Source organism: Hyperoodon ampullatus (assembly GCF_949752795.1).
Source record: "Hyperoodon ampullatus genome assembly, chromosome: 3".
In the NCBI taxonomy this organism is placed as follows: domain Eukaryota; kingdom Metazoa; phylum Chordata; class Mammalia; order Artiodactyla; family Ziphiidae; genus Hyperoodon; species Hyperoodon ampullatus.
Genome location: NC_136916.1, coordinates 88,057,363 through 88,079,985, shown reverse-complemented (window position 1 = coordinate 88,079,985; position 22,623 = coordinate 88,057,363). Strand labels below are relative to the sequence as shown.

Here is a 22,623-nt window from a genome sequence, read left to right as displayed (position 1 = left end):
GGATCGATCGTCATGTCAGAAAAGTATGCATGGCTCAGGGAATGGTAGACTCTGTTGCCAGCTCTGTTGCGTGAATTACCTGGGTAAGCTACTTACCCTCTTTGAGTTTGGTTCCCTCATCTGTAAAGTGTCTGTGATGGGTGCCTGCTCTGTCCACTGTCCCAGGAGTCTTGTCATTTCTTGCAATGATACATAGGAAGATTCAATAAATGTTTTGAAAAACTGTAAAGTGCTGATGAATGTGAGGCATCATTATCACTTTGTTCATCATTAGATCTAGGAATAGTTTTTCTTATCAGCGGGTATTACATTTTACAAGCTCAGAAAGCATCATGGAAAGCCCCATTACTTTCTGTCTTTCTTTTTTTAAATTTATTTTATTGAAGTGTAGTTGATTTACAATGTTGTGTTAATTTGTGCTGCACAGCAAAGTGATTCAGTTATACATATATACACATTATTTTTCATATTCTTTTCCATTATGGCTTAATCACAGCATATTGAATATAGTTCCCTGTGCTATACAGTAGCACCTTGTTGTTTACCCATACTATATATAATATATAGTTTACATCTACTAATCCCAAACTCCCAATCCATCCCTCCCTCCAGCACCACCCCCCGCCCCCACACCCCCAGCAACCACAAGTCTGTTCTCTATGTCTGTGAGTCTGTTCCTGTTTCATAGATAAGTTCACTTGTGTTCTATTTTAGATTCCACCTATAAGTGATATCATATGGTATTTGTCTTTCTCTTTCTTCTTACTTCACTTAGTATGATAATCTCTAGGTCCATCTAACTTGCTGCAAATGGCATTATTTCATTCTTTTTATGGCTGAGTAGCATTCCATTATATATATGTAGCACATCTTCTTTATCTATTCATCTGTCGATGGACACCTAGGTTGTTTCCACATCTTGGCTATTGTGAATAGTGTTGCTATGAACATAATAGTGCATTTATCTTTTTGAATTATAGTTTTGTCCAGACCTATTACTTTCTAAATGGTGATTTCTTTCTGATCTTTATGGAATGAAATACCCTCCTAAAAGATTTCATGCTCTAGATATCCATTTCCTCCTTTCCCCACCCCCACATATACTCATACTCTCCCCACATTCTCAGTGAACAGGTATTATGAATCTTTGTATTGTTGTTGGACAAATCCATGCCCATCAGAAATATAAACACAAAGACTGATATTTTTATGATCACAATAAAAATTAGTTAAAAATAAAAGTAATCTATTATGAATGGTTTTCATACCTTTCAGATTTCACTTCTAGACATCTAAAAATTTTGTATTTAACCATTTGTTTGAATAATCCAAGGTTGATGAGAATCCTTAAGTTACAAGTCTCAGAACAGACTGATTTACCTCTGTAGTTTCCTTTCTCCTTGTGTTCCAGAGCCATCCAAGTTAATTCCATGTGCCTGTGGTCAGTGAGACTCTGGAGGTTGTCTTGACTGAAATATGGGAGAAGAAGTGTCCTGGGAAGAATTTTGAGAATCTGCTAGGGCAGTGTTCTCCACACTTCCTGGATCATGTACCCCATGAGTAAAAGCTAGGTGAGCACACTCCCTTATAGATATAATTTTAAATTTATAAATTATATACATATCAATCTGTATTTATATATTATGCATATTATAAAAGATATGCAGTCTATGGATAGAAAACAGTGAGATGAAATAAAATATTTAAAAAATAAAATTTAACACTATATTTATTTTTGGTACACCAAACCTTTTATCCTCAAATTATAGAGATTTATATTGATGTCTAGACAGTTGGTTTATAAATGCCTTACAAATTAAACTGGCATCATACTATCATTTACTAATATCGAAAAGTGTAACATACACTTAGGGCTAGGTTCACTGTTTATAATAATGACGTATGTCCATATTTCAATTGATATTTTTGAAAAAAAATTTTTTTTGGCCTATATCTTGGCAGAACTGATTGGATCACCACTAATTTTGTCTCTTAGTGTAGATGAAAAAGAGCTCCTTCAAGGAATAGAGGAAATATCATTCTGTGTTTTTTTAAAAAAATTATTCTTGCATTATAAATATTATCATCAATCCAAAGTTTCTTTTCAGGAAACTATTTCTTTTTTCCTTTTAAAAAAATTTTTATTGAAATATAGTTGGTTTACAATATTGTGTTAGTTTTAGGTGTACAGCAAAATGATTCAGATACAAACACACACACACACACACATGCACACAAACACACACATATGTATTCTTTTTTAGATTCTTTTCCATTATAGGTTATTACAAAATATTGAGTATAGTTCCCTGTGCAATACAGTAGGTCCTTGTTGTTTGCTATTTTATATATAGAAGTGTGTATATGTTAATCCCAAACTCTTAGTTCATGACCCCCCACTTTTCCCCTTTGGTAACCATAAGTTTGTATTCTATGTCCGTGAGTCTATTTCTGTTGTGTAAATAAGTTCATTTGTATCATTTTTCAGATTCCACAGGTAAGTGATATCATATGATATTTGTCTTTCTCTGTCTGGCTTACTACACTTAGTATGATAATCTCTAGGTTCATTCATGTTGTTGCAAATGGCATTATTTCATTCTTTGTTATGGCTGAGTAGTATTCCATTGTGTATGTATATCATATCATTTTTTGTTTTTTTGTTTTTGAACAACAAATGCTTTTTATTTTTTAATTTTTTAAATTAATTTTTATTGGAGTATAGTTGATTTACAATGTTGTGTTAGTTTCTGCTCCACAGCAAAGTGAATCAGTTATTCATATACAGATACCCACTCTCTTTTAGATTCTTTTCCCATATAGGTCATTACAAAGTATAGAGTAGATTTCCCTGTGCTATACAGTAGGTTCTTATCAGTTATCTATTTTATATATAGTAGTGTGTATATGTCAATCCCAATCTCCCAAGTTATCCCACCCCCCTTTTCCCCTTTTCTTTTCTACATCTGTGACTCTATTTCTGTTTTGTAAAAAAGTTCATTTGTACCATTTTTTTAGATTCCACATATAAGCAATATCATATGATATGATATTTGTCTTTCTCTGTCTGACTTATTTCACTCAATATGACAATCTCTAGATCCATCCATGTGGCTGCAAATGGCATTATTTTGTTCTTTTTTATGGCTGAGTAATATTTCTTTTCAGAAAACTTTTAAAGCTATTGGTCCACTAGTAAGTGTCAATTTAGTTAAACCAAATGATATAATCTATAAATCTGCTTAACCACCCAAAGAAAGCAGTAATATGTTGTGAAACTCAGACAACACAAGAGCAAACATGCTATTACTATCCCTCAACAGAGTAGAGTGCAGACTGAAATATCAACTGAGTGAGGGTACCTGTCTACTAAGTATTAGTAAAGTGCAACTTCTTCATTTTTAAAGATAGAAATATATATATATATATATATTTTCCACCCGGAGCTGTGTATACCCCGGTTTGTACTGGATCTCTTGGGGTTCATCCAAGTCCCTAGTGAGACCTGGGCCAGGATGGGTTATGCAGAGGGGGCACAAGAATGTAAACAGATACCCCTGCTACAACCAAAGGGTTCCAATTTCATTTATATTATATTTTATACATTAAGCTTTCTAATAAATTTTCATTAGAACAAATGATTACATAGCTAAGGCACATTTGAAACTTTCTTCTGGAGAAACCTAGAAGTCCATGACCCACAGTTCTGACAAATGTTTGAAACTGAACACTGAACAGTAAAGTTGTAAAAATAGTCTTTTACTAAAGAGCTAAATATACCGGTTTTTTAAGTTCCTGGGTTTTATGTTTGTTTTATTTTTCTTACATGTAAAATCACAGCCTTAGAACTAAAAGAGAAAATACTTTTAGCCAAACATGCTATGAAAAGTTTTGAATGTAATTAAATGCTAAGTAAAGTATTAGTTACAAAATGCATTAAAATTTTTTTCTTAACTGAGACATTAAAAACAGTTAAAAGTTTTGAATATTTTGGAAGCATCATATTAAAGCAAAGCTTAAAAAAGGATATGGTTCTTTCAATATTTCAGTGAGTTTAATCTTGACTTGTCTAGGGGCTTTGGAAATACCAGCTAGCTCATGCATCTTAAGATAATATAAAATCAGTGGACTCTGACCTCCAAAATTGAAGAGAACACGGTTAAACTCTGGGCCACTACTGCTATAATGGGACTGTAAGGGGTAGGAAAAAAAATGAATCAATTATTACTTTTGTGTATTTTTAAAGAACTGTAAATAAAATATAACTGCATTATAACCATAAATACAATTATTATCTGGTATATTAAAACAAATAAAGGGAAATTCTGCAAGGCATCTTAATTAAAGTAATTTACTAAAGTATGAGACTATGAGTATGTGCAGTAAGGCTCTACTAGTCTTTTAGCATGAAGACAGGCCAATAGAGATCATTCTATCTGAAGAACAGAAAGAGAAAAGAATGAGCAGAGCCCCAGAAAAAGGGGCAGGAAAAAATATGAAGAAATAATGACTGAAACTTTCCAAGTTTTATGAAAAACACATCCAAGAAGCTTAACTCCAAGTAGGATAAATTCACATCTAGATGCGTCATAGTCAAAGTGTTGAAAGACGAAGACAAAAAGAAAAATCTCAAAAGCAGCAAGAGAAAAACAACATATAAGAGAACCCCAATAAGGTTAACAAGGTGACTTCTCATCAGAACAAAGAGGCTAGAAGCCCATCACAGTGCTGATGAAAAAAACTTTGACCACGAATTCTGTATCAAGGAAACAATCACCATAATTATAATTGCTCCAATATTCCACTATTGACTTCTTGTGGGATGCAAGTATAGCAACTACTCATATGTTAAGTCTCTCCTCAATTTTTTTTTTTTTTTTTTTTTTTGCGGTACATGGGCCTCTCACTGCTGTGGCCTCTCCCATTGCGGAGCACAAGCTCTGGACGCACAGGCTCAGCAGCCATGGCTCACGGGCCCAGCCGCTCCGCGGCACGTGGGATCTTCGCGTACCGGGGCACGAACCTGTGTCCCCTGCATCGGCAGGCGGACTCTCAACCACTGTGCCACCAGGGAAGCCCTCTCCTCAGTTTTTATAATGCCTAGATGAGAGATTTATTGTTGATTCCACTTCTTGTGGAGAAGTAAGATTTTATTCTCATTTGTTTTTACTGATATGTAAAATTCTCTTGTGTTTTGTTTGCTTATGGTCAATTTTTCATTGTATTCATTCATAGCTGCTCCAAAATTATTTCAAATAATGGTAATATTGTAATCAAAAGCAGTTCTTTGATGGTGAAAACTTGATGTCAATATCAGCTGTTTTTTCTGTGATGTAAATCATTTACTTCACCATAGTCTCCCATGACAATTCACATCAGGTTATACCTAGCCTGATCTTAAAACTTGCATGCAAAACCGCACCAAGCATTTTCCTGGCTTTTGCCTGGTGTATTCAGTAAGATAGAAATTCTATCTTACTGAAGTTTTAGAAACAGACATTCCTGTTCTTTTTCTGCAGTTACCAGTTTTTAAACTAAGAAAACCACAGTACACAGATCCTTCTTCCTCTATGAGAAACTATGATTTTTTTTTTTTAAGCATAGTTCAATCAGGCAAGAGCAGATTGAAAGCAGGGCTCCAGAATGAATGTAATACACAATTATTGTCTAATCAGCACAGAGTAGATTCCACATGTTTAAACAGCCCATGAATACAGTAGATTTGGGGGTCAACAACATTCTACTTTTGACATATACAGAGCCTACTGTTAAAAGTGATTCCCAAATCTTTTCAGAGGCCTCCAAGGCAAGGCTTTATTAACCTATACTTATGCAGTTGTAATTTTGGACCTCTATACTTTTTCCACAGTAACAGTTTATCTTCTAAGATCAGGCCTGTTACCCCTGCCTGTTGTAAACTTTTGGTCATCCAATATATTCATAATTCTTCCAGGTTTTATGACTTCTACATGGCTAATGAAAAATGGCAACCATATTTTTATCAAAGTTGTTGATAAAATATTGTGCATGAGAGAGGGCCAATGATGCAGCAATACAGTGTACTATGAAAGACATATCTGCAATTTGCTTTCTATCTTTTAATAGTGATATCTGAAAAACGTTATTGTCAGTTACAAATCCATCTGTCCATATTTCTTCAACTTGTAAACAAACTATAAAAGACCATTTTTAGTGCTTGCTGAAGATCAGATATACAATTTCTATTACATTTCCTTGATTTCTAAATTTAGCAATCAAGGAAATGTAATAGAATGCACTCCCCTGCCTCCCACCCCCTGCAGCCAAGATGGTGCAATATTGCCATCTACCCCAGATGGACTCCTAGAGTCGCCAATTTCTATCCTAAGTACGGACATCCTTGGCAACACTGTGAAGGTTGGAAGAGATTCTATATACTGGATTATTAAAGACCAGGAAATATATGAATACTGACTTTCAGAAAGTGGTTTTTGTATAGGCATAATTTAAAATTTAAAATAACAGTCAGACTTGACTAGATAATTCAGACAAAATTTTAACAAAAAAGACTGGAACAGATTAAAAACCCAATTGGCTAACAAGTTAAGAGATCAAATTCAGAAGTTCAAGCCAATGGTCTCATCAAATCTTGGCTAAAGCAACACAAGGTGGCAAATCCATAGGATCTCTGCTTGGGAGGCACCTTCAAAAATGTGGAGAAAGCAAGTATTCAAGACTTAAGATCAACAGTATCTACAAATGGTCATTTATTCCGGGACCATGGTTTAAGAGGTAGGGACAGGTCAACCACTGTTGAAAATGCCATTGAAGTTTTCTCTGCACTTTGATGCTTACTGAGATCAGAGCCATGTCTGTATGTCAACGCAAGGAGAAGCAGTGCCAGAAGTATGAGGAAAAGATATATGCTATTCGTTTTCCTTAGAGATGAGGATAGTTTCAGAAATAAATATGACTTTATTATTAAGATTAACCTCTCCAATAAATCTCTTCTGATTATTAATTTTTTTCTAAAATATATATCAAGAGTGTAATAACCAACATTGTCCATGTGAAACTGTTCAATTAATTATATTGGAAATTAAAGAAGGACATTTTTTATAATTATTATACTCCAAACCTTTGTTGGTAGTCCTGATAATCTTGATTCTTCCTTGGATGCGGGCATTGTATATCCTTCTGGGTTCTTTAAAATTTTTGTCATATTGAAGTCTATATCTAAAACAGAAGATAAAATATTTTCTTAAATTCTTTCTTTCTTCACAAAAGGCATGATACCCCTTCTTCTTCCTAGCAATGCACCTTAAACATGCAGAGAGGTAAAAATATATGAGAGAAGGTTAGGATACTGTTATAGCTTGCCCCAGTCAGAGGAAATGAATATTCCATCTCATTTTACCTAACAGGGCTTTAGAGTTTTCAAATTTATTCATGTACACTATTTCACATCATCCTCACAAACCATTTTATGAGCTAAGTAACATTTCCCACAATTTATAGATTAGAAAACTAAAGTTAAGGAAACTCTATGACTTTTTCTAAGAGTAAGTCTTGCTCTAAGGTGATAGTTGTTCACATCTATGAATCTAATAAAAACCACTGAATTGTACTCTAAATGGGTGAATTGTATGGTATATGAACTATATCAATAAAGCTGTAATTAAAAAAAAAACAAACAGTACAGGAAGAGGATGCAGACCTAGGTCTTTTGCTTCTGATTTCAGAGCTCTTTCCATGACCCTCTAGTTAAATGCAATAGGAGGCTTAGGTCTCTGCATGCTAGAGTCTACCTTTTCCATATACTGAAACATACCCAGATAAGGAAAGACTTGGTAATTTTTCATTGCAGCCAGTGTAAATATGCATGAGGGTAGACAGGGAGTCTTGTCTTAAAGGAGAACTATAATGATTTAATCAGCCATGTCAGTCAGCCTAAAAGCATATGCTAATTATTAAGGATATCTTAATATAGAGCAGAGAAAACAGGTGATCTGAGAAGTTTGTACTAGATTCTGGCACAGACAATTATTACCAGTTACCAGGTAGACAAATCAGATCTACAGATTGTGATGCTGATGACAAACCTAGAAGAGTTGAAGAAAGTCACTTGAATTGATTTTTGACATTACCCATTAAAAGATATTAGATACTAGCTTGAAATACTGGAGGCAAGTAGGCATTTATCTCTGACAGAGATTAAAGAACTAGTTAGCAAGGAACCTGTATTTTAAAATTTTGAGTGGAACCAAAGTTAGATTAAGTTGGGAGTTAGAATGGGCAAGAAAGGTAATGAACCATATAATTTTTCTACTTTAAAACTTGCTCAAAAGCATACAACCCATTATGGAGAAGAATCTGACAGTATCTACCAATAATACAGACACTTTTCTTTGACTCAGCAATCCCTCTCCTGAGAATATATTCTACACAATCTCCTACATAAGCACAAAAAATATATGTACAGGTTTAATGATTATAGCATAATATGTAAAATTTAGAGATTATAAACAACCTGTGCATTTAGCAGTCAGGTACTTGTTGAAAAAACTATGGCACTCCTATTTGATGGAATACTATAAGCTGTAAAAAATAAATGAGCAAGATCTCCATACAGATGTGAAGATATCTACAGGTCATATCATAAAGTGAGGAAAGCAAGTTGCAGAACAGTGAAGAGAGTATATTACTTGATTGAATGTATACAATATATAAAATATACTACTCAGTGTAAATGGGAAAGAATGTATACAATGTATACAATATACTAAATTCAGTGTAAAAGGGAAAGAATAAGAATAAGGCAAACATCATTCATTGCATTACACAGAGCTTCTCTAGGGAGAGCAGGTTAATTGAGCTGTTCAGAAGTATTCACCTTTTCATCCTTTCAAGGCTCATGATAGGACTAAATATCTACCCTCTTTGAAGATAATTATGGAATTTGCAGCTTGCTCTGGGCAATGAAATAATGAATTAGACTACAACTATATATGTAATCTCCAGTGACCCACATTCCAGTTGAGTCTAAACTTCCTTATTTGTTTAAGTGAGGTCTTTAAGACATTTTTTAGTTTGTTCAAATTATGTTTCTTATTTTAAATTATATGAATTAAGATATGAAAGGATAGATTAATCTATCTCCATAAAGTGGGAAAAAGATGTGATTTCTTAAACCTAAATCTATTTTCCATTTATTCATTTATTCATGCATTGCTTCAAGATATATTTTTTGCAGACTGTGAAAAACACTACAAATTTCAAGAGAGGTTGAAAGGATACAGTGGCTGACTTTAGTAACCAATTATAATCAGATAGGTTGATAAAACATATGTAGGTAATACTTGTGAACAATCTAACATCTATTGAAAAGTTCATACAAGATAAAGACGCAAATAGATTGTATCAGAAATAAAACTTTAAGGATGAAACCGAGACTGTTTGTGGGATGAGGTAATCAGAGAAGGCTCACTTAAAAACTGATCAGATTTGCAAGAGTTCAGACATCGAAAAAGAATTCAGGCCAATGGAGTATACAGAGGGGTGACGTTGGGTAACAAGGCATTTGAGAAGGACCTTGAGAAGACCACCCTGGTTGCAGGAAAGGGTTACCTTAGGGAATGTTTTAAGAATATGAAGAAGAAAAAGAACAAAAGAGATTAAGATGAAGTGGCTATGCTAGTGTAAGCAGATTTTTACTATGTGTCAGGAAGTAATACATTGAACTCAAAACTTTGAGGATGACTGAAATAATTGATGGGTAATTATGAGTTCATTTAAATATTATAGTTGCTTAACAAATGATGTGAGTGATGTGGTTTTACCCCTTAAGTCATAAATGTGTTAATGAACCTAATTATTTCAAATTATCATAAATTTCATAAATGAACCAGGAATGAACCAACCAACACTACCAGTATGAAAATCATAGAGAAAAGAAAAGCCAAGGAATGCATTGTTACCTGTTACCATAAAGGAATAAAGTACAGTACTGTCAGTTAAAAATTCAACACATTGAAATAATAAAATCAAAGTGGTAAAGAATTCACACTTTGGTGAGGTCAGTGTTATGTATGACATATGAAATGCATATGCTTCTTTCAAAATGTGGGTGGAGAGGTCAAATGTAGCAGGGAGAAAACTTTTGCAAGAGCTCATTGTGTTTTCCTCTTAGTGTACATGTTAAATGAAGGGTGCTGTGGTTCACCCATATCATTTCCTCTTTGTTTGGAGCCACTGTGCTTTAATGGGAAAAATGCTAGCAGAAGTACTAGTGACGCAGTGTCAGTTCCCCACCCTTTCACCAAAATCTTTCCATCAGAATAGTTACTGTAAGTTAGACTTCTGTACTAAACAAAGAAACTAGCATTTTATTCCATAATTAAAAAAAAAAAGTTCTAGGCTCTCAAACCTCTTCCATGGGTGGATTCTCAATATTCACCACTAACAATATACCTTAAAGTAAGTTCATATTGCAAGATCAAATTTGCAAAATTTAGTTCTGCTTTTAATTAAACCCAGATTTCTATGTGAATGAGAAATTAATAGTTAAAATGAATGATTAGAATAAGAACTGGCTCTTCTAAGGCTGGTAATCCCAAATTCTTTGTTCTGCTACCACTAAGCTCCTATCCTGACTGCTGAGACTAACTGAATCCAAACTTAATCAAATCAATCATACCAAAAGAAGGGACACTATCAGAAATTTCATTTTAAGACCACAAAACACTAATAGAACTTATGGAAGGTTTGAATTAGTTAGTACCTTGGGAAGACCTGTCATTCTTTTTTTTTTTTTTTTTTTTTTCAGTACGTGGGCCTCTCACTGTTGTGGCCTCTCCCGTTGCGGAGCACAGGCTCCGGACGCGCAGGCTCAGCAGCCATGGCCCACGGGCCCAGCTGCTCTGCGGCACATGGGATCCTCCAGGACCGGGGCACGAACCCGTGTCCCCTGCATCGGCAGGAGGACTCTCAACCACTGCGCCACCAGGGAAGCCCAGACCTGTCATTCTTAATAAAATTTTCTTAGAGAGAAAGACTGAGTGCTACTACAATATGGTCTTAGAACGAACTGTATTTTGAAGTAATTGGTACCACTATATTACAGTGGAAAGTCCATGGGAAAGAACAGAATGGCCTACATAGCAGTGTTCTTCAAATATTGAAGGAAATAAGAAACACCTGGGAATCTTTTACAAATGCAAATTTTGATTTGTTATTAGGTCTGGGGCCTAATAACATCACAGATGTTGGTGATGCTACACCATGATCCATGGATTTGCCTTTTGAATAATAAGGTGGTAGGTAACATAGTGCTGCAACAATTACTAATTATGTGACTTTGAACCTGTGTTCTCAGCTGTAAAATGGTACCATGAACACCAATCTCAGAGGCATCACTAGAGTTGTAAGTGAAATTATGTTTGTGAAGTGCTTGGCAAAGTTCACGTTAGAAAGGAGCACAGAAGGGAAAGCAGAGGATATGGGAAATTATGTTGGTATTTGGGTAGATGTAGTGGTGGGAGTTTGTGGAAGTTCTCATTGCCTTAATTATCTCATTGAGATAAGAAGCAAAATCACTATCTGAGATTGAGGATAGGGGATGTAGTGTTGGAGATATGAAGAGAAAAAAGGTGGAAATAGTTGTCTTCGTGAGTGGTAGAAATAAAGGACTAGGGAAAACTGTTTGCCTGACAGAAGGTCAATTTCAGTTATGTACTTATGAATTAAAAATGAGACAAGTTAGCATGGTTGAATGCTTTCTCTATGTATGTTTAGCTGAACACTTTCAGATGTGGGAAAGGTGGAGAATTATTTTTAATTATTTTAATTACTTTTAATTAGTTACTTGGCAAATTGTAAAAGGAGTTGAAGATGAATGCAAAGAAGTAACTATAACTATTGACCACAGTATTTAGTTAGGTAAGAAGGGAAGAAAGGACATCAGTGGGGTGAGGGGCAGTGGAAAGGTTAATAGGACCTAAATATTGTTGATATTTCATTTTTGACTTAGCATGTGGAAAATTTTTGGAAATGTTCCACGTGTACCTACACTTGAATGTAAAGTCTTGATTTGTTGCATGCACCCTCTGCCTCTCTCTCTCTCTCTCTCACATACACACACACACGTCATAATCACTAATGTTTTCCTGATATTATCTGCTAATTTTTTTTGCCAGATTTAGCTATTATTATCTAAGAAGGGAGGATTAAAGTATTGTGGATTTTAAGTGAAAAACTGTGAGTTTGTCCTTGAGATCATCTGAACATTTTTGCTTTATATATTTCTAGGCAAAGTTTTTGGTACATATATCTTCAGACTTATTACACCTTCTGTTGGATGGTTTATCAGTAGGTAGTCTATTCCTTTTAATGCTTTATTCCTTTAATTTGTCTGATATGAATATTACTATATCCGCTTTCTTTTAGTGAATATCTTCTTCCATTATTAACTTTTTCCAGTGTTTCATTTTTAACTTTTCTAGGAGGTTTTGTTTTGGGTACTTCTTTTTGTGTGTGTGTGTGAGAAGAATAAAGATGCTTTTAAAATAATCTACGTGAGGCTTTTGCTCTGAGTAGGATGTAGTAGGTCTTACAGGCCAATGTTTCCACTTTAATAACTAGAAAAAACTGGGTAAATTACAAAATGGTATTCTTTATTACAAAAATGATATTTTTAAGGATATTGGAAACAATGGGAACAAGTGAAAATTCCATAGAGGGAAGAGCCCTTCCTTTGTGAGCTGACAATCTCCATTTATCTTCATCCCTTGAAAGTATTTACTGATTTGGGGTACTACTGAGAATCAGGCTTGGCATAGGCAAAATTACTCTACTAGAGAAGACATGAACCATCAGAGCTTTAACAGTCACATAGGCTGGTGTAAAATCAAGACAAGCCCCATGTACATGGCAGCCAATTTTTACTGTGGGATATTTATAGAGTTCTGCGGTGGTATGGAAGGCTGGGGTAGGGCTGGGCCAGAAACTTCTAAAAGGCTGCACAAAGTCTCTTATAGTTCTTAAACAGTGACTAGGAGACAACACCTCACAAATACCTGGCTGGTCTTCCCCTCAGGACAATATGCCAGATTTTGAAGATGTGTGTTATTGGAGGTTAAAGAGTTAACCTCAAAACATTCAAAGCACAGAATTAACTCTCCCTTCCTATTTCATGGCTGAGGATATAGAGACTACCTAGGTTCTTAACTAAAAACCCACGATGACCATGCCTGAACTAGAGGTGGGCTAATCTTACCAAAACTGTAATCCAGCTGAGATCCAGTTCAATCACTGATTAAGTCATGGTATTCAGTCCCTCATGATAAATGGAAAAAGGGAGAACCATCTCTGGTGGACAATAATACCATCTAAAGCTCTACAGTTACTTAATACCCAATGCTTAGTGTACAATAAAAGACTGCAAGCCAAGCCAAGTGCATGATAGAAACAGACACACAGATGACCCACAAATTGAGTCAAGAGACAAAGGACTTTAAAATAATATTATAAATATGCTCAAGAAATTAAAAGAAAAGATGAACAAAATAGATAAAAATTTCACCAATAATCAGGATCTGTGAAATGAATAAAGGATGCATTCTGGAACTCATAAATACAATGTCTGGAATTAAAAATTCATTGAATGTTTTTAAAAGAAGACAAGATTAATGAAGTTGAAGGAAGTCCAAAGAAAATATCCAAACCGAAACACACACACACACACACACACGCATGCAAACAGAATGGAAAAAACAAAACCGTATAAGAGACATGGGAATTCTGAAGGAGAGGACAGCAAGATTGGGGCAGAGCAGCATTTGAAGAGATAATGGTGGAGAATTTCCCCAAACTGATAAAAGAGATCAACTCACAGATTTTTAAAGATTTAGAAAATTCCAAAGAGTACAAATAAAACCACACGTAAGCACATTACACTCAGACTGCTAAAAACTAGAGACGAAGGGAAAAATCTTAAAACAACCAGAGAAAAAAGATACATTATCTTCAAAGGAGAAATGATAAGATTTTACTAACAGAAACAATGGAAACTAAATGAAATTTTTAAATGACAAAAAAAACCCCAAAATAAAACTCACTGCCAACATAGAAATATGTGATCTGCAAAAATGTGCTAAATGTGAAAGTGAAATAGACATTTTCAGACATAAAAAGGACAGAGCATTCAGTATGTTTGAATTTTTAATATTATTCTTGTTATATCTCAAGTCTCAACACCATTACTTACTAATTGTGAGAAACTGACAAGTTACTTAACCTCTTAAGGTCTTCATTTGTAAAACAGGGATAACCATTCTATCAATCTTAAAGCAAACTATGAAGCTTTAGCGTGATAGTGAAAATGCTTAGTAAAACTCCATCTCCACAGAGAGATAGTCATTATTATGATAGCTAGGTTTATAGTCCATTTACTATTTTTGTCCTTATTTGAACATGATGCTCCAGGTGTTGTTCAACAAGCACATTGAGTGGTTACTTCTTGTGTCCTTGACATGCTGCACCTATTAAAATACAGCCTTTAAGATTTCATTCGCTATTTGGTAATCATACACTGATTTATATTGTGCTTGAAATTAATTAATTGGGTCTTTAAAAAGTGTGTTACTATGCAGCCATATGTCTTCCAAAGTTTATCTTTATAGCTGGAATTTTGAATCCACCTGTAGGGCTTCACATTTACTCCTATTACATTTCATCTTGTCTGAGTCAGCTGATTGTTGAGATCATCTTGGTTCCTGATTCTGTTTTCTGTTGTGTTGGCTACCTCTTCCAGCTTTATGTTGATGGTTAATCTCTTTTACATATAATCCATATCCTTATTAAAATAAGAAATGTACAGAACAGAAGAGTAGCAGGGACATAAACCTGTGGTTCACCACTAGAAAACAATGATATGTTAAAAGCAAACTTTGTAACAACTCAGTTGTTACAAATCCAAAATTACCCAGTCCTTATTTCTCTTTTGTCTATAATATCATGACGTATTTTGTGAAATTCCTCACAGTTGTTACTGAACCAAACTTGGGTCTGAATGCCTGACACACAGCAAAACCAATCTGCTGACACCAGGCTGTGGTGAAGAAAAGTACGACATTTATTGCAGGGCCAAGCAAGGAGAATGGGCAGCTTATGCTCAAAAGACCTGAATTCCCTGGTGGCTTTCAGGGAAGGGTTTTTAAAGGCAACATTAGGGGTGAGTGTTGTAGGGTGCCTGATCAGCTTGTGGACATTCTTCTGATTGGCTGGTTGTGAGGTAATAGGGTGGTATTACTGGGGTTAACATCAACAACCTTCTGGTCCCAACCCACCTGGGGTCTATGTGCTTGTGGTCAGCATGCAATTAACTTCTTCCACCTGGTGGGAGTTTTAGTATCTGCAAAACTACCCAAGGATATGGTTCAGAATATTATCTGTAGGCCTTGAGGAGGAACTAAAGGTCCTTAACTTTGTTTTATGGATAAACTATCATTATTTTGTCTGGTTTGACTGCTTTCCTTTGTTTCTGCATTTTCTTACTTCTCTGATTAAATGTGCTCTTGGAAACTCAGGGAAGGCCTAGGAAGCTAAAGCTTTCCTAAAACAAGAGGCAGGGAACACAGGGGTCAGAGCGTGGGGTGTCTGTTCCTGGGAAGGCTCCACAGGGTCCTGGTTGGTTTCATAGCCTTCCCTTGATGTACTTACTCTGGTAGCTTTATTTTAAAAAAGAAGACAATCCTTCTTAAGGTGCAACTGAAACAGAAATTCCTATCAAGCCTCATTGCACTTTAGACTCTACAAATGAAAGAGTCTAAAGAAGTTCCATTCTGAAAACTATTTTTGAAAACTATATTTAAAAATAAAATTATAGGGCTTCCCTGGTGGCGCAGTGGTTGAGAGTCCGCCTGCTGATGCAGGGAACACGGGTTCATGTCCCGGTCCGGGAGGATCCCACATGCCGTGGAGCAGCTGGGCCCGTGAGCCATGGCTGCTGAGCCTGCGCATCTGGAGCCTGTGCTCCGCAACGGGAGAGGCCACAACAGTGAGAGGCCTGTGTACCACAAAGAAAAAATAATAATAAATAAATAAATAAAATAAAATAAAATAAAATAATATTTAAAAATATGTGTTTCTTTTTATTATTTTGGTTTTGCCTCTTTGGGGGCTTCAATTTTATAGAGTTTCTTTGCCTATTTTAACCATCATTTTCTCTAACATTTAAAACTTTTTCTTGATTTCCATTTTGCTCATTTTCTCCTTTCCTTCTATCCTTACTATCTTTTTTTCATCAGTGTCTTATTCTCTCTTGGATTTCTTCCAGTTTCACCTTCATATCTCTTGATGGCTATCTTTTTCACATTTTTTCAGTAGGACTCTTCACTAAGCTTTTGCTTTTATTCTCTGTGGTTTTCATTCACAGAAGCACATCAGTAAGTTTTTAAATGTGTAGTAAAACATTCAGTTATATTTTACTCCTATTCCATGGTATCATTCTTCTGGAGAATGTCCTTCATCTGCCATTTGTTTTTCCTGTTCCTTTCCTGTTCCCTCCTTATTTTTCTTCTTCTTTTGGGAAGTCCTTCTACCTGTTTTGTGGTATTGAATTTTGTTTATCTCCCAATTTCTCTTTTGAAAGTGAAATTTCAATTGCTTGTTCTTCTTCTTGTTGATTTTGGGTGACTTCCATGAAGAGGGAAATGTCACTTTTATGCTGCCATCTTCAAAGCAGAAGTCATCCAGCATGTTCTCCAACTTTTTATCTTGAAAAATTAAAAACTTAAGAAATGTTGTAAAACTATCAAAATGGAATAACTCTATGCCTTTTCAACATTTTGCCACATTTGCTTTCTCTTTATTTACTCAGTTAAATTATTTTGAAAATAAGTTGCAGACTCTGCTAGCATTAAAAAAGTTAAGCAAATAAAAAGCATTTAAATACCAATGATTATTATCATTTATGCCTATGCATAGCTCACATTCCCCAGGAGCAGACTCTGTACCAAGGATTCCAGTGTAAGCAGGTTATTGGGAGAAACAAGGAACATGGGTTAGAGAGGCAAATGATACAGGAAAAGTAAAATAGCCAATGAAAGATGCAGTATCAAGCCAGCTACCACAGTGGGTGACTGGGTCATAATCCCGTAGGGAAACAAACTCTGGAAAAAAGTGCAAAATACATGCCTCTGAATTATCCCAGCCAAGGATGGGAAGTGGAGGGAAGTTGTGGCATTTATTATCTCTCTCTCATCAGTCATCAGTTAAGGAATTACCCTCAGAGGGTATTAATTCTGGTCCTCCACATGTGGGCAAAGTGAGTTCTGGCAGTCATTCAACCAAGATACAGTTGCTGGCTGATGGAAGGCAGGCTGATGTGTAGTGAGCACCAATAGATTTTCAACAGCTAATTTAACACATGTGAACAAGAAGTCAGGAAGAAAACTGTTTAGAACAATGCACTCATGCAATTATTGAAATAAAAAGTCATTTAATAGGCAAAGAGAATCTTGATAGAAGCAAGTATTAGACTGAGATTAGCTGTCACCTTTAGCTCTACAGGTGTCATCATATAAATTTTTCTCTTTTTTTTCTCTTCTTATATTGACTAAAACCTGCAATAACAATATTGAATTGAGCAGTGACTCTATTTTTAGTGTATCACCATTAAGGAGGATGTTCTACAGGCTTGTGGTATTGCCCTCTATCAAATTAATGAAGTTTTCCTGTAAGTCTCACCAAACTACATTTATTTCATCTTCTATTAAAAATGAATATTAAATCACATTAACTATTATTTTTTTTTGTATCTCACAAGATGATCATATTGTGTCATTTAATTTTAGGTCTGTCTTTTGCAAGCAGCATATAGCTGGATCTTTACTTGTGAACATTTATGTTTAATTCTAATCAGTTCTTAGGGTCTGTCTTATAATATGAAAATTTAACATATTCTTATTTATTATGATGACTAATGTGTCTGAAATTATTTTTGCAAGTTTATTTTAGTTTTCCTCTTTTAACCAAACTTTTCAGTTATGTCTATTTTACTTTCTTATTACATTGTTTTCTATTACTCTTTTCTTTATTGGCTTTGGAAGTTATAAACTTCATTTCTATTCTTCTAGGGGTTAATCTAAAAATATTTAGCATATCTTTTATCAACATTTAGAATATATTTATATCGCTATTCTCCATGTAAATAAAGGAATAGTCTCAGTAAATTACTTTTATTCTCACTAAACTTTTACCTCCCACCACCTCCAATGTTGTAATCATTAAAGATTTTAGTTCAAGATTGCTTTTAAATTTTTTAACATTGAGATTTAAATATACACTTAACTAGTTTTCTTAGTCTTCATTGTTCTCACCCCCCATATTAGCACTAATGTATTTGTGTTTATATGCATGTACTTATTTATTTATGAGGCATAATTTACACAGTGCTTTATTTTTTGCCCTTTTTGGTATATAGTGCTATGAATTCTTTTTTTTAATTAATTAATTTATTTATTTTTGGCTGTGTTGGGTCTTCGCTGCTGCGCATGGGCTTTCTCTAGCTGTGGCAAGTGGGGGCTACTTTTTGTTGTGGTGTGAGGGCTTCTCATTGTGGTGGATTCTCTTCTTGCAAAGCATAGGCTCCAGGTACGCGGGCTTCAATAGTTGTGGTGCGCAGACTTCAATAGTTGTGGTGCGCGGACTTCAATAGTTGTGGCTCATGGGCTTTAGAGCATAGGGTCAGTAGCTTTGGTGCATGGGCTTAGCTGCTTCACGGCATGTGGGATCTTCCCGGACCAGGGCTTGAACCCGTGTCTCTTGAATTGGCAGGCGGATTCTTAACCACTACACCACCAGAAAAGCCCAGTCTTATGAATTTTGACAAAAGAATATGGTTGTATAATCAGCACCACACTCAAGATATAGAACAGTTCCATTATCCAGATAATCCTCTTGTGCCCCAATGTAGTCAACCCTTCCTCTCACTGCAGTCACTGGCAACCACTGATTTGTTTTCTGTACCTATAGTTCTTACCTTTTCCAGAATGCCACATGAATGGAACCATGCCATACACAGACTTTGGGTCTGGCTTCTTTCACTTAGAATAATGATTTGAGATTCATGCATATGTTGTGCATATTAGTAACTTGTTTCTCCTTATTGTTGAGTAGTATTTAATCAATTTTTTTATATCCCACACTTTCCTCTGGACACCTTTTTTATTTTGCTGCAGTAATTCTTTCAGAGAGAGTCTGTAGCCAGTAGACCTTTGAAGTTCTTGCTTATGCCAAGATATTTTTATTTAAACTTGCATGTGAATGATATTTTGACTGGTATATATTTTGGTTTAATGTCATTACACTCAGACATTTGTAGGTATTTCTGCACTTCCTTCTAGGACCACGTGCCACCAAATGATATATCTGATGCCAATCTGATTTCTAGTCCCTTTATAAACTGTTTGTGTAACTTTTATTTTTTGAAACTTTCAGAGTTTTCTCAGTCTTTCGAGTTCACAGGTTTCACTAAGCTGTGGGTCTTTATTCATTCATTCATTCATGGCCCTTGATGGGCCATTTCAGTCTGAAGTCTTGAATTTTCATTCAACTTTGTAACGTGTTCTTTGCTCTCTCTCTTTTCCTTCATATTCTCTCTGGAATTCCTTTTGTAGTGAAGAATGGACTATCTGAATTCATCTTCCATATCATAACATTTCTCTATTTTTAACCTTTCTGTATTTTTGTTCTACTTTTGAATGCTGTGATCTTCCTAACTGTTTGTTTTTTATCCATATTCGGTCTATTGCTTAACCATTCTGCTAAGGTATTTACTCACCCATCATATTCTCAATTCCTAAGAACTACTTTTTATCAGCTCCATTTTCTTGTCAGATTGTGCTTTTTATTTTTATGATGCAATGTAATTTCAAGTGAGCTCCATGGGGGCAGATATGATTTTTTTTTTGTTTTTGGATGGGAGTGTGTTTCATTACCATGGTATTTTGTACCACAAACCAGTGTCTGATAGATAATGGGTGTTCCGTAAATATTTGTTAAATAAGTGAGTATAAAAAAGATATTTAGAATTTGAAATAAATATTTTCTATTTCCTGGATTATCTTTTTCTCAAGGGTCACTTCTAGTGATTTTTATATTGTAACACCTGATTCATGACTAAGTTTTAAAATGAAGATATTAGATAACTGGTTGTGTCTATCTATATGTCTATGTGTGCATTATAAATATATTTCTCTACCTTTGGATGGTACTATCAAAATTAATTTGTAAATGAGCTCTACTTAATTGGCATAAAGGAAATTAGCACTTATAAAATTTCTCAGAAATATAGAGAAACTAACCCAAATGAATTTCAGGTTCCTGTGAACTGGGAGACACTCAGTATTAAACTGATTTAAAGCTATTAAGGTTATTAAAGTTATTTTAAGTTTGTCAGTTTAATTAATATAGACACATCTTTAGAGTCATCAACATTAAGTGTAATACTTTTCTTTGTACCTAGGTTTAATAGAAGTCAAATAAGATATTATGTCTGTTGCAAATTTGTCGGCAAGAAAAATAACTTGGTATGATTAAATTTTTAATAAGTAAATTAAGTGAGATAAGAGCTTTTGGGTGGAATCTTTAGGAATAATTATGTTTTAGAAGTGCCTACTTAAAAATAATCTCTCCATCTGCTCCTTCTGGGACCCCTATAATGCAAATGTTGGTGCATTTAACATTGCCCCAGAGGTCCCTTAAACTGTCCTTATTTCCTTTCATTATTTTTTTCTTTATTCTGTTCCATGGCAGTAATTTCCACCACTCTGTCTTCCAGCTCACTGATTCATTCTTCTACCTCATTTATTCTGCTATTGATTTATTCTAGTGTATTTTTCATTTCAGTTACTGTATTCATCAACTCTGCTTGGTTATTCTTTATATTTTCTAACTCTTTGCTAAAAAGTTCTCGTAACTCAGAGAGGGCCTGACAAAATACTTGAAGAGATAATAGCTGAAAACTTCCCTAATATGGGAAAGGAAACAGTTACCCAAGTCCAAGAAGCACAGAGAGTTCCCTAGATAAACCTAAGGAGGAACACGCTGAGACATATAATAATCAAACTGACAAAAATTGAAGACAAAGAGAAAATATTAAAAGCAACAAGGGAAAAGCAACAAATAACATAAAAGGGAATCCCCATAAGATTATAAGCTGAATTTTCAGGAAAAACTCAGCAGGCCAGAAGGGAGTGGCATGATATATTTAAAGTGATGAAAAGGAAGAACCTACAACCAAGAATACTCTACCCAGCAAGGTTCTCATTCAGATTCGAAGGAGAAATCAAATGCTTTACAGACAAGCAAAAGCTAAAAGAATTCAGTAGCACCAAACCAGCTTTACAACAAATGCTAAAAGAACTTCTCTAGGCTGAAAAGAAAAGACCACAACTAGATACAAGAAAATTATGAAATGGGAAAGCTCACCAGTAAAGGCAAATATACAGTAAAGATAGGAAATCATCCATATACAAATATGATATCTAAGCCAATAATCATGAGAGAAGGAGAGTACAAATGTAGGATATTTGAAATGCATTTGAAATTAAGAGATCAACAACTTAACACACACACACACACACACACACACACACATATATATATATATATATAGAGAGAGAGACTGATATAGATACATAGATAGGTAGATAGATAGATAGATAGATAGATAGATATAGACTGCTATGTCAAAACCTCATGGTAACCACAAACCAAAAATCTATAATAGACATAACACAAATAAGAAAAAGAAATCCAAACACAACATTAAAGGAAGTCATCAAATCAAATGAGAAGAGAAAAAAAGAGGAAAGGAAGAAAAAGAGACTGACAAAAATAAATCCAAAACAATTAACAAAATTTCAGTGAGAACATACATATTGATATTTACCTTAAATGTAAATGGATTAAATGCTCCAACCAAAAGATAAATATTGGCTGAATGGATAAAAAACAAGACTATATATATGCTGGCTACAAAAGCTCCACTTCGCATCTAGAGACACATACAGCCTAAAAGTGAGGGGATGGAAAAAGTTATTACATGCAAATGGAAATCAAAAGAAAGCTGGAGTAGCAATACTCATATCAGACAAAATAGACTTTAAAATAAAGACTATGACAAGAGACAAAAAGATTACTTCATAATGATCAGGGGATCAATCCAAGAAGAAAATATAACAACTGTAAATTTATATGCACCCAACACAGGAGCATCTCAATATAAAAGGTAATTGTTAACATAGACATAAAAGGAGAAATTGACAGTAACACAATAATAGTGGGGGACTTTAACACCACATTACATCAATGGAGAGATTATCCAGACAGAAGATCAAAAAGGAAACAAAGGACTTAAATGACACATTAGGCCAGATGGACTTAATTGATATTTATAGAGCATTTTATCTGAAAGTAGCAGAATACACTTTTTCAAGTACACATGGAAGATTCTCTAGGATTGATCACATGCTGGGCCACAAAGAAGGCTTTGGTAAATTTAAGAAAGTTGAAATCATATCAAGCATCTTTTCCAACTGCAACACTATGAGACTAGAAATCAACTCCAAGAGAAAAACTGCA

At 34.8% G+C, this 22,623-nt stretch overlaps 1 protein-coding gene across 1 annotated transcript in view; it reads right to left on the bottom strand.

Moving 5' to 3' along the window:
- The window catches only part of FAM227B (family with sequence similarity 227 member B), a gene marked incomplete at both ends in the record, with an annotated part of 224,181 nt that overhangs the window by 36,494 nt on the left and 165,064 nt on the right, over positions 1–22,623 (bottom strand). The window contains 2 exons of the mRNA XM_079701116.1: positions 4,031–4,191; positions 7,118–7,215. Coding sequence (XP_079557242.1) covers positions 4,031–4,191; positions 7,118–7,215 — 259 coding nt within the window. The remainder of the gene's footprint in view (positions 1–4,030; positions 4,192–7,117; positions 7,216–22,623) is intronic.